Source organism: Sander vitreus, chromosome 1 (assembly GCF_031162955.1).
Source record: "Sander vitreus isolate 19-12246 chromosome 1, sanVit1, whole genome shotgun sequence".
Classification (NCBI taxonomy): Eukaryota; Metazoa; Chordata; class Actinopteri; order Perciformes; family Percidae; genus Sander; species Sander vitreus.
Window position 1 is genome coordinate 37698890 of NC_135855.1, and position 13390 is coordinate 37712279.

General features: G+C 43.0%; 1 protein-coding gene across 1 annotated transcript in view; it reads right to left on the reverse strand.

Moving 5' to 3' along the window:
* The window catches only part of iqgap1 (IQ motif containing GTPase activating protein 1), a 71808-nt gene that overhangs the window by 23135 nt on the left and 35283 nt on the right, over positions 1 to 13390 (reverse strand). Inside the window, exons 5-15 of the mRNA XM_078254528.1 lie at positions 12739 to 12815; positions 10554 to 10621; positions 9107 to 9220; positions 6625 to 6803; positions 5166 to 5253; positions 4531 to 4688; positions 4333 to 4417; positions 3796 to 3959; positions 2226 to 2386; positions 1963 to 2087; positions 699 to 862 (exon numbers count right to left, since the gene is read on the reverse strand). Coding sequence (XP_078110654.1) covers positions 699 to 862; positions 1963 to 2087; positions 2226 to 2386; positions 3796 to 3959; positions 4333 to 4417; positions 4531 to 4688; positions 5166 to 5253; positions 6625 to 6803; positions 9107 to 9220; positions 10554 to 10621; positions 12739 to 12815 — 1383 coding nt within the window. The remainder of the gene's footprint in view (positions 1 to 698; positions 863 to 1962; positions 2088 to 2225; positions 2387 to 3795; positions 3960 to 4332; positions 4418 to 4530; positions 4689 to 5165; positions 5254 to 6624; positions 6804 to 9106; positions 9221 to 10553; positions 10622 to 12738; positions 12816 to 13390) is intronic.

The window sequence follows — 13390 nt, forward strand, 5'->3', positions numbered from 1 at the left end:
GACGTCATCTGACCACTGTTAGTGACTTTTGGAGATAGTGCTAGCTATTTACATTGAAAAAGAGTTGGCAACACTGGTGGCAATACTCCAAACCAGCAGCCTGCATAGAATATGCTACACAGGGTCCCACAATTTGAGCGTATGAAAGACTGCTTTGTAATACAAAATCCTGATTGTAATTCAGGTGCATTGCCCTGATATGCAGTATTTTGGAGGCAGAAGCAGAAATCTAAGCTCTTATCCAACAGCTTACTGCCTGAACTAAACCACATATTGAACTTCAAACAGCTGCACATTTTTGTGCCTCACAGCTAGTTTAAGCAGGAAACTAGCCTCTTTTTACACTTACAACAACTACGTTCATTGGAATCGTTAAAAATACACCTCATACTTTATATAGCCCTGACAGCTTCCAACTGTATGTGTGAGCTGCAGTGAAACGCTTGTCAAAAGTCTGGATGTAACTGTAGCCAGGTTGTTTGCATGAAGAGTTTGCATAATGCTCACCTGAATACAAGACACAAACGAGGCGACACGACACCCTCTCACGACATGGTAGCTGTGGTAAAGGTAATAATCATCCAAAACCTCATACTTATCTACGGACGATAACCTGAACATCTATTTTCTACACCCACCTCTCTACATCAGAAAGACTCTTCCCAGAAAGCTGTGCATGTTGCATTTTTGTGTCTTACGTGAGCCTTCTCCCTGCGGGCTTCCAGCAGCTTGTCATGGTAGTGCTGAGCCACAGACGGGTCCACGTCTGTGAGCTTGGCTGAGGGGTTCTGCAGCATGGCCAGGGTCTTCGTGGGTTCCCCTTCATCCAGGGCCTCATTGATCAGTCCGATGGCGGCAATACCTGCGCAAATTAGCAACGTTTTTTTAATTTTTTTAAAAGAGGGCATTTTAGGCCTTTATTTGTGACAGGACAGCTTAGACATGATGAAAGGGGAGAGAGAGGGTGACTGCACCGGGATGTTAATGATTAACTGTTTAACCAATTACCAGAAATAAAAATTGCCACCGATCAATATTATCAGTTAAACAGTTACAATTTAGTAGAATACATGTTTTTTGCTTTGTAAAAAGAGAAGTGTTAGTGGTAGCTCTTTTTTTGCCCTTCAAGTTCGTGGCTCTCTGCTGGACGGTGCTCACGGCGGAGAGCTGCGTGACATATGAGCCTACATTGAAGAAGATCGGCGGGTTAAATCAGCCGGCCTACACACAGAGAATGTCAGGCAGACACACAGCTGACAACCTCGCCAGGGGATGCGGTGGAGTCAGGCTGGGACACATGCTCCGAGGACCGCTGTGGACTTTTGTCGGTCGTACAGATGCGCAAGTGGTTCCAGTAAAGAGGCTGCGTGTGTCCACGACAATGCACAGAACATTGTGTGGCTGCACGACCGGTACAGGTCTGCAGCCGTCCTCAGACTCTGAGCACCTGAAAGTCCGGACGTCCTGGACCGGGTGAACTAAACTCTGTTGCCTGCTTGTCGGTTAACGGTTAATGATCAAGGGTCGGCTATCGGTCAGGAAAAAAAATCTAAAGTAACATCCCCAGCACAAGCATACAGAAAACTCTGTGATCACAATATAATATGAGAGAATGAGTTGGAAGATATGACATCTGTAATATCAGTCAAGACGTGGCATCGTCTGACAATTACACGGTTTCTGCAGGTTTCACAAAGTCAAATTTAAGACTTTTTAAGACCTTTTTAATAATGAATGAAATTTAAGACCTATATCACGACATCAAAAAACAATTCCTTGCTTTCCTCATTGGCATTATAGGACTGGTGTCTAGATTGGCTGCTGTTTTAGACTTTTTGAAACCCAGTGGAAACTCTGAATTAAGGATTACATTTAACTAGAGACAAAGCAGCGTACTTTTTTTTAAATTTCTGTGCGAGTTTGACACATTTGGGTGTAAATGGATGCGAGTGGGTCTCTTACGTTCATGTTCCTCATGCACAGTCTGGTTGACTTGGTCGATGCAGGCTTGAATGTCGTTCCAGGTCAGATATTTGGAGCCCTCCTCTCTGGCTGCTGCCTTAAGACGCAGCAGTTCGTCCATGTACCTGAGGAGCACACACACAGGTACGCTACCACATCAACAGCCTGCCTCAGTCCGTTCAAGAAACGCACAAAAACCTCAAAACATCACTAAGACAACGTGTCACTGACTCCTGGTTTTGTGTGTGTGTGCGTGTGTGTACCTCTGTGCGTATTCATTCTCCACATTACTGAGTCCAGTGACAACACTGGACAGTTGTTTCCAGAGGGCGTCGCGGTTTCCAGCGTCCATCGCCTCGTTCATCAACACCACCGACGACAGCATCTCCACGGCAACCAGCAGCTCGGGGTGGGACAGCGAGCCCTGCGGGACACAGGACACAAATTGACCTCATACGTCAAACTGCCAATGAAGACTACCAGAGGCAAACAGTACGTTGATGGGGTCTTGATTTGTTCTTCCATAGTTAAATCAGATATCAGCTACGAGAAATAAAGACGTCACGGTTTTAAAAGTGGTTGGAAATGTTATGTACTGTATGCTGTAGACTGTGTAGTATGTTCTTACTACTACTACTACTACTACTACTGTGCTGCCTTCCAAGAAGTAAAATAATGTCCTTGTGCTGCAACTAACATTTATTTGCCTCGAGAGGTCACTAACAGAACAGCGTAATATAAATGCAGTCCATTGACCATCGGTAAAACTGAGTTTCTCCACAAAGAATCATGTAAAAGCACCACTTTAAAAGGTCCTATGACATGCTGCTTTTTGGATGTTTTTATATAGGCCTTAGTGGTCTCTTTCCCGAAATTCAGCCTTGGTGCAGAATTACAGCCACTAGAGCCAGTCCCACAATGAGCTTTCCTTAGGATGTGCCATTTCTGTGTCTGTAGCTTTAAATGCTATTGAGGAGGAGAGAGGGGGGGGCAAGGTGGAGAGTGGGGGTGTGGCCTTGACCAACTGCCATGCTTCATTCGTTTGAAAGCCATGATGTCTCTCTCTCATGGGCGGGCCAAATTCTCTGGGCAGGCAAAGCAGAGAAAGGGGAGGTAACCTTTCCCCTTATGACATCATAAGGAGGAGATTCCAGATCGGCCCATCTGAGCTTTCATTTTCTCAAAGGCAGAGCAGGATACCCAGGGCTCGGTTTACACCTATCACCATTTCTAGCCACTGGGGGACCATAGGCAGGCTGGGGGAACTCATATTAATGTTAAAAAACCTCATAAAGTGACATTTTCATGCCATGGGACCTTTAAATCTTTTCTTTACCAGAGGTGTGCTCATAAGGTTCTTGGAAATAAATCATTCAGCATGAAAAAGCATTTAAAAAAATGACTGATAGACTAAAGAAATCATAGTCGACTAAGACCAAAACAACATTTCGCGACTAATTGACTAGGGCGGGGCAGCCCTAAAGTTATCATTTGGAAAATTAGGCAGGAAGGAGGTAAATTAGTTTTTATATGTCAGTTTATAAAATAAAAATCTGCTATCAACAGCGAGGGCTAGATAACCCTACCACACCTGTCGTAGTACAAACTGGACGAACGCCTGTGTGGTACTGACTGATGACGAGGTAGGTCATTTTTATGTTCAGGTCAATTGATCCTGTAAGTTAGCCTCAAAAGCTACATGTTTTCTGTAAATAATAATGTGATGGGTTCTACGTATGTACATCTGTATATTTCACTTTGGGTGGGTGTGTGTGTGTGTGTGTGTGTGTGTGTGTGTGTGTGTGTGTGTGTGTGTGTCTGTCTGTTGGGTACCTCTGGGCTTTGCTGCTGCAGGCTGACTAACTCTCTCTGGTAGAGGTCTGCAGCGCTGGGGTAGACTTCAGGCAGCTGAGCGTCGGGGCTCATCAGCTCTTCCACTGTCTTCTCTGGCACCCCCGCCCTGATGGCACCATTGATGCGTTCCACTGCCTTCAACACTACACACACACACACACACACACACACACACACACACACACACGCACACGCACACGCACACGCACACGCACAATCATGAGTGAATTATAAGAACTATTGCTGCAAAGATTAATTGATTAGTTCTTCTCTCCTCTGTGACAGTAAACTGAATATCTTTGAGTTGGCTTCAAAAAGAGACATTTGAGGACGTCATCTTGGGCTTTGGGAAACTGACATTTTTTCACCAGTTTCAGACATTTTATAGACCAAACAACTAATCGATTAATCGAGAAAATGTTTGACGGATTTATCGACAATGAAAGTAATAGGTAGTTGCAGCTGTAGATACAGATGTAGAAAGGGGGAAGAAAGGTGTATGTGTTATGTGCATACTCTTTAGGTAGCCTTCTGCAATCTCATTGGCCACGTGCACGCCGCTCTGCAACTCATCCTTAGTCAGGGCTTCTCCCGGAGACACCTAATAAGGAAGAGATCAAGTTGAGGTTACACTTAGGAGACAGAGAAGCAGACTTTTTGTTTTACTGCTCTCTTGACATGAATGTACAGCTTGGTTTGCACACTGATCCCTACCTGGTCTTTATTCTCTCGGTCAGCCTGCAGCTGTTTGAGATACCAGCCTTTGTTCTGGGCCTGCAGGTTCTGAATGCCCACGGCTTTAAGGGCCTCATATAACTTATCCTCATCGCCACTCAGTAGCGCCTGCTCAGCTGCACTCAAGGCGTTGCTCACTGTAGGAGAAAGGTTGACCTGTCACTGCAGCACCATGGAAACCAAGACTAATTAACAATCAGTTTAAGGTAAATGAGAGTGTGTGTGTGTGTGTGTGTGTGTGTGTGTGTGTGTGTGTGTGTGTGTGTGTGCTTGTTTTACTATATTCGTGGGGTCCAAAAACCAGGGAATACAGTATACTTGTGGGGTCTGCACAGCCTTGTGGGGCCCAAAATGCTGGACCCCACAAGGTTAAAGGGCTGTTTGAGGGTTAAGACTTGGTTTTAGGATTAGGGTTAGAATTAGGTTATGGTTAGGGTAAGGGTTAGGCATTTAGTTGTGATGGTTAAGGTTAGGGTAAGGGGCTAGGGAATGCATTATGTCAATGACGGGTCCTCACAAAGATAGTGAAACAAACGTGTGTGTGTGTGTGTGTGTGTGTGTGTGTGTGTGTGTGTGTGTGTGTGTGTGTGTGTGTGCGTGTGTGTCTCTCTTACCATTGACTTGGTTGACGTTGCCCTGGATTTCAGCCTGGGTGAGAAGCTCGTCGTAGATATCTCTCTCTGCGTCGGCGTTCTCCATTTGCTGTTGGAGCAGCGAGTAAAATATAACAGCATTACACATTAGCAACACTTATCATTACATTCCCCCCCCCTCCTCCGTCCCCCTGCAATAGGTAAGATACTGTAGATATAGAGCACTTATCACAGATAAAAATCACAAAGTGCTTTACATAAAAAAAACGCATGCATGGAACAGACAAATTAAACATATTAGACCTAAAAGAGCATGCTGACAAATATAGCTGAAGACGCAACAGGGAGCCCGTCTATTTGTCCTAGTGAGTAGGACATCAAAGTAAAACCAAAGTCAAATGGATTTCTTTCCAGAAGGTCATTTTGTTTTCTTGTTCATATGTTTGGTGTAATTCTGGTAATGTATTTGCTTTCCCTATTGGCAAAACAAACCTTTTATATATTTCTAAATCATAAATTGTGTTGTCTTGTGAGCAACAATATTGTTAATCATCTCATATATGCAGACGACCTGGTCCTGCTCTGTCCATATAGTGCTGGGCTGCAGCAGATGCTGAAGGTGTGCTCCCAGTATGGCCTTGATCATGACATAAAGTATAACGCTAAGAAAAGCCACATAATGATAGTTAGAAGCGCAGGAAGGACAGGAAATCAACTTTTCCGACCTTTTATTTGTCAGACAGTCCTCTTGCTGTGTGTGAGGAAATTAAATACCTAGGACATGTCATATCTGATGACTGCACGGATGATAAAGACCTCTATCGACAGCGCTGTAAAATGTATTCTCAAGCTAACATGCTCATAAGAAGGTTTTCTATGTGCTCTGACTCTGTGAAGTGCTCTCTGTTTAGAACCTACATCACACCGTTATATACTGCTCAATTGTGGTCTAATTATAGGAAGAAAAAAAAAAGGTAGCATACAAACGAGTATGGAGATGGCTGAAGGTAGCATACAATGATGCAATGAGGTTGCTGCTTCGTTCTCTGCTTCTAAGTGGCATAGTGCCAGTCATTTGTTTGTGTCCACTAGAGTGCCAACCTGTGAGGCACTCTTAAGACCACTGATGTTTAGTTTTATGCGTCGCCTGGACAAGTCAGAGAACCACATAATTGAAGCCCTAGTCAGCCCTCTGAAAAGCTGCTATAGATACACTTCTAGGTTAAGACGACATTGGTGTAATAGCCTGTATATCCTATAGGCTAATATGCAATTTTTATGTATTCTTGTATCTCCTTCTTTTTTATACTATTTATACTGTATGATGTGTTATATGGACCTGTGTCTGCAATAAAGTGTATTATTATCTCTCACTGCAAGAAACTACTGGTAAATCTTCGCCACCATTCGTCTCTGGCCATCTGAAACCTGTGCACACTGCAGCATTCATCTGTGATCCTCGAGGTTTAAAACTGCGTACCCGTTTGCGCGAGTTGGCCACCTTCTTTCCCTTGGCCTGGTACAGTGTGTCGTGGTACTGGCGGGCGGAGCGGCCATCCAGGTTGACCAGCATGGCGTTGGGGTTCTGCATGGCAGCCACCGTACCCTCTGGGACGCCGTGGTCGATGGCCTCGTTGATGGCGATCACAGCAGCGTGCACTGATGATGGAAGAGGAGATGGGGGATTTTATCTGGATGTTTTATCTTCTATTAGGCTGGGCGATATATCGATATATATGAGACTAGATATTGTCTTAAACTCTGGATATCGTATTATCGTAATAGGACATAAATGTTGGTCTTTTCTTGGTTTTAAAGGTTGCATTACAGTACAGTGATGTCATTTCCAGACTGTTCTAGCTGTTCTATTATTTGCCTATACCCACGTAGTCTTTGTATACACATTATTGATGATTATTTATCAAAAATCTCATTGTGTAAATATTTTGTGAAAGCATCAATAGTCAACCCTACAATATCACCGCAATATCAACATCAATGTATTTGGTCAAAAATATTGTGATATTTGATTTTCTCCATATTGCCCAGCTCTATCTTATATTATTGATAGATGGTGTTAATTATCAATAATATTGTACACTCTCTTTCCATACTGACATAGTATTTGAACGTAAGAATAGTTCCAACTTTTGGGAAGCGCGTTTATTCACTTTCTTGCCAAGAGTTAGATAAGAAGATTGCTAGCACACTAACGTCTGTTAAATATGAAGCCACAGCGACCAAGCCTGCCTTAAGTCAACCTTAGCTTAGCATTAAGCCTGCAAGCAAGGGGAAACAGCTAGCCTGGTTCTGCAGGAAAATCTGCCTACCAAAAACTCTGAGTGTAATAAGAACAATTTCTATTTCTGTTTCTTTCTATTTTGATGAACGCCGTGCTTGAGCTATGTTACTGGTTACTGGTTGCACGGCGTTTGTCGTTCGACTGGTTGTGACTGTTTTCCCAAGATGGCGCCCGCCTGTATACGTGAACACTACTGTCTTAATAATCTATCTTTTTAATAAACTGTCTGTACACTTACAAAGTTCTCAATGCTTTACATGTAGGGACCCTCATTATGCTACCGTGGAAGTGTGGTGATATTTTGAGCCTTGTTAGTGGTGTAGAAATAGAGATTTCTTTTTACTTTACCCGTGCCCTGACGACTAGCTTTATAAGCTAATTAGCGGTTTGCGATAAAACTTCATTTTGCGCCAGATTTGTCCTTTAATGTGTTTATAAGTGAGCTTTAGAGGTCCTGGCGAGGCAGATTTGTTTCCACTTTGGCCAGACTAGCTGTTTTGAGTCTTCATGCTAAGCTAACTGCCTCCTGGCTGTAGCTTCATGTTTAACGAACAAACATGAGAGAGAGGTATTAATCTTAGAAAAATACAAACAGATCTACACACCAATATATCTCCGGTTAGACTTCTCCTTCTGAGGAAGAGCCTGGTGACGCGATACCTCACTACTGTAAAGCATTAAAATCTGTCTCACAGGAGCTATTTTAGTGTGCAGCTCTTTTTGTAATCTTTTTACTGTATTACTTTGATCCAGCACCCACAGGTGTGTGTCTTCTTCATCGTTTCTTAGATGTATTAATCTTCTCATCTTGCTCTCAGCAAGACAACAAATAAAAGCGTATTTCCCAAACTGTCCAGCTTGTCCTTTTGAATATAATCTATCAATATTGTATCTTGTGATATGAGACTCTTCTGGAATTTGTGGCAGAGGTCAGCACCAAATTGCATTCACTTGGCTGCATTACGCCCTCTTGCCAGTGATTTTAAAGAATAAAAATAGAAAGAAGTAGAGAAAAAAGATGAATTCTATTCACTAAAATCAATGTTAATTCAGAGTCAATAGACAAAGTAGAAGTAAAGCCATTATCTTGGAAATTTGGAGAAAATTTGAGTTCAACATCTTTGATCATTTTAGTAATTGTGTCTTCTCTTGTCATTGACGTGAAAATATATAATAAGCCTTTTATTTGTAGACTTTCGACTAGGGTTCAAAATAGGCACCACCTAGCAGCCAAATGCTGGTAAAATATGCAAGTGGCTGGTAGATTTGCTTCACTCACCAGCCAAAAAAACAATGGTAATCTATTGAGTGGCTGGTCAAATTTGAACATTCACTGGCTGGTGGATGAAAAAGTTAATTTTGAACCCTACGGAAAGTTTTGACTGATTCAGAGAACAGAACTATGAATGATTATAACTGGAACTATGTCAAGGAAAACAGACCTTTAGTTGAATTTGTGCTTAAAAACCTGCTGCAGTAAAATAGAGCAGAAAGGGTTTCTTAGGTAAACAACTGGCAGATCCAAAAAATGTCCGAATAACAGAGTTTCGAGGAGATTAGTACTCGTTTCATTATGAAAGTCTGAATCAACTGAACTCTATATAATCTGCAGCTATCAGTTCCCGCCCCCCTCTACCCATGACACCCAAGCCCCTCTCACATGCAGCTTCATCCACCGAGAGCTCATTGGCCAGGATGCCGCCAATCTTGCTGAAGGCGGGCATCTGGATTCCATACTTTTCCAGCTCACTCTTCATGTTGTTGATCTCCTCCTCTGGGAGAGAAGACAGAGCAGAAGGAACAGATGAATGGATGGAGGGAAGTGAGAGACTGTGGAGACAGAGTTACATGTTCCTGGCTCATGTCGGATAATCAGATTTCAGACTCTGGCTTTGGGACAGGGGAGCCAAGCGGGAAGTCAACTGACAGGAAAAGCTCTCACAATTACTAATGACTTTCACATTTCCAGCAGCTCCTCAACACTGCGGCCTGCTGCTGTGCTTGATACTTTGCAGGCACCGACCGAATTGCCTCCTTAGTATTGAGTATCGAAAAATGACTCGTAAGAAGTAATTCTCTACAGCATCAGTGAGCCAATAAGTATGCAGTATGACCTCTACCAAAATCTAATAATGCTGCTGGTTGGATTACACGTTGTAGAGACCCGCAGGAAAAACTCTACGTTACACATAGACACGGTGCTCACGTAGTAGGAGCTGAAATATAAATAAAAAGATTGGGCAGGATTTGGAATTGGTTTCGAAAAAAGTATCGTTCAGGAACCGGTATCGAAGTCACGGTATTGGTATGGGATTTTTTTTTTGTTAACAATACCCAGCCCTAAAATTTTGTATCTTTTGGTATGCTTACGACGCGCGTTTCTGAGCCCTTAAAACAGAGACATTTGGAAACGCTGCTGCCCCCGTTCTGGTTTGAAAACTCTGGAGCGCTCCGTGGTACCCTTGGCGTCACCGTACAGCCACCGTAAATTCTAATTATTTCAACTTTGACCTCGTCGCCACTGACCTTTCAAGGCGCAACCAATTCCAGAACATTCATGCGCCTTGCCTCTTTGCTCTTCGCACTACCTCGCGGTTTTGCCGCGGATCATGTGTAGGAGGCTTTAGGCTTATATACCTTTAACAGTTCCACCTCGTTGTCGGTCCAAGAAAATTAATCTCTAGTCTTACTTTCAGCCATTGTTGTTCTTTCTGTTCAACTATATCCAACTATACTACATACATCCTTGACTTTCAACGGCAGAGTAACGTCAGACAATCCGCTTCCTGTTTACCCAGGCATGTGCATGACCAGTGTATGTGAATATGTGAATGGTCATGTGATATGCGTTGTCAGACGTGTTAATATGGACCAAGATTAGTTCTGCTACTGGAGCTCAAACTCTTGTGTGGATAGGGATCGTTTTTGTAGTGTAGATGTAGCCTCAGTGCTGCTTTCAGGGTGCAGACAACTTCAACACATTTTAAACGTTATGTTAACTTTGGCAACATGGTGACATTTGTAATGTTCTGGATTTAAGATGTCATAATTGGGTAAACGGGGACAGAATGAGGAAAACAGACGAACGGACTCGTGTTCAGGCTTACCAGTGAAATCTACTTTTCCATAAAGATCCTGGATCTGGGGGGCCAGGCCGAGCTTAAACAGGTACAGGCTGTACAAGAGGACAGGGACATAATAAATAAAGAAACATGACAGAGTACACATTAGCAGAGGTGAAATGTCACACAAGAACAGGAACAATACAGAACTAAGTACACAAAAAGCCATTTCATGCTTGCTCACAACTTCAGTACAACCTAATTACCACAGTAAACCGAGGGGAGTAAGAGGGGTTCAAAGACAGACAGGTCGGACACAGAAAATATCAGAACGCAGTCCTGGGCAAGGAAACAGATGTTTAAACACTCCACCTCTGCCACTCGTGTCACTTTGAGAAGCTGTGAAATCAATGTGATTCAACCATATGCAGAGGATTTTTGTTGTTGTAACTTGTCTGTACACTTACTGGTACATAGTGACGTAAAGATATAAAACTGTGCTGCTTTTCAGGGAGTAAAATGGTTCTTCTCTAACATAACAGACAGTACAATGTTGCTGTGGATATGGCCAATAGATAGCAAACTTCAGATTGAAGATGCAGACGAAGACAAGAGGGAGAAGAAGGAGATAAGGAAGTAGAAGAGGTGGAAGAAGAAGAGTATGAGGAAGGAGGAGAAAAACAAAGTAGAAGAGGAGGAAGAGGAAGAAGAAGAAGCAAGAGGAGAAAGGGAAGAAAATGAAGGGGAAGACAAGAAGAAAAAGGAAGAATGATTTTCGTCTTCTGTGCTGTGTCTTGTTCCAAGTTCTGCTCTGCTTGTGCCGTCTTCCTTTTTTATATTTTAAAAAGCCTTTAACATCGAGGCCAGGGGACTACAGATGAAAATAGCCTTTTAGCTAATTCTGGCATTTATATCTCATGTAAAATCATGTGATGTATTAGTTTGCGCTGCCCCCCCCTCTTAAATAAACTGAATGGCATTGAAAGCTTTAGTCTGGCTCTTGATATCAGAACATCATGTCTCGATGTTTTTCTTGAATTTTTAGAGATAAAACTTGTGATCCTGTCAAATTTGAGCATCAATATCAACAGCAGGTGGACCAACTATGTCAGTGTTGTAGTACTTGAGATCGGTTTTAAGACCACTTTTACTCGGTCTTGTCTCGGTCTCAGATAAAGAATACTTGGGATGTAATTTCAAGACCACAACTGCCTTTTGATTATTTGATCAAGGCATTTCTCATGATACACTTCGGGCAATGAAAGAGGTGAATTAAAGCAACACCAGAGAACTTTTCCCGCTTCGGTCCCCCTACAGGTTGGAAGCGGAATTGTCCATTACATCGTCCAGTTCATTCGAACTACAGATCCAATACCCGATCTGGCAAACTTGCATAATGTAATGTAATGGACAATTCCGCTTCCAACCTGTAGGGGGACCGAAGCGGGAAAAGTTCTCTAGTGTTGCTTTAAGAAGGATCTTCATTTGTTTTCTGTGGGTGTTTTTTTTTTTTTTTTTTAATGGCAATGTGGATCTTTTAGATCATTTTGAGGAGTGTGGTTGGTTAGCATTTTCCACATGTTACCATGGCATGCAGTGTGGGACTCACAATGGTCTTCACTCGGTCTCAACCCCTCAAAGTCTTGGTCTTGACTCGGTCTCAACCCCTCAAAGTCTTGGTCTTGACTCGGTCTTGATACACTCTGGTCTTGCTGATGACTTGGTCTCAGGTCAGGTGGTCTTGACTACAACACTGCTGTGTTTGGGCCAGTCATAGAACCTGGAGCGTGCACACATACACTAACACCGTGCCTCTGCTGCGTTGGTTTGCTTCCTGACTCCCCTGCATCCTCTTTAACTTAGGTGGAATGCTCTATTAAAACAAACCGCTCCATAGCTTGTACCACTGAATGCCTTTTGGCTGAAAAACGGCCCTGTTCACCTCGTAAAAATGTCACAGGCTTCAAACATGCTCAGACCACAGATGTGTGCAGACCACAGAGAACACACAGCTTGTCGAGGAAGCCTGAGTTGTTTGAGCACCTGCAATCCAATAAATGAAAAACACACAATTTCTACAGAACAATATCTGTTTGTTGACCTCAACAAGGTGTGTGTTTCTTTGCGGTTTTCTGATCCAATTGTGTTTGACTTCAGCCCTTCACCACTGAAACGTCATGCTGCAAAGCCCCCACAGACAAAGAAAGTGAGACACAAACTGAGAGAGTACCTGAGTGCATGTATACAGTAGATGCAGCGTGGCATGTTCTTTCTGTCATAGATGTCTGTAGTTTCAGGGTAGAAGATCTGAAACACAGGACAGGGGCAATATGAGTCGATCAGACAGACAGTCAGGCACTTTCAGCACGTCCATGAAAGCATGCCAGCGTGTCGCAGCACGTGTGCAGGAGTGATTCAGACTAGCAGCCTCTGATGAGGGATTACACAACGTAGATGTGCATTCACACGCCCTGGCATCGTCTTTGTGACACAACTGAAATAGAGGTTTTGAAGGCAGCGACTTGTATTTTCTGTTGAAGCTGCCAATTGGTGATATTCTGGGCTGTTTCTCAACTTTCTGTTCTTGCCAACATAATGACAAATATTTCCACAGAGTTGACCGAGTGGAAACTTCTCAGAAAAGCACTTTGAATATAATAGGCAACTGTTTATTTGTTTTAGGCCGAGCAGTCATTTAAAGGATCATTTCAACCGACTAACTACAAAACTCAGTTTACAGTTTAAAGTTAAAGGACAATTCTGGCGCAAAATGAACCTAGGGTTTAATAACACGTGTCCATGAGTCGACCGTTCTCTGGGATATGTTTTCATGCTAATCGAATGTGACCAGTTTTCCCAAGATGGCGCCTGCCTCTATACGT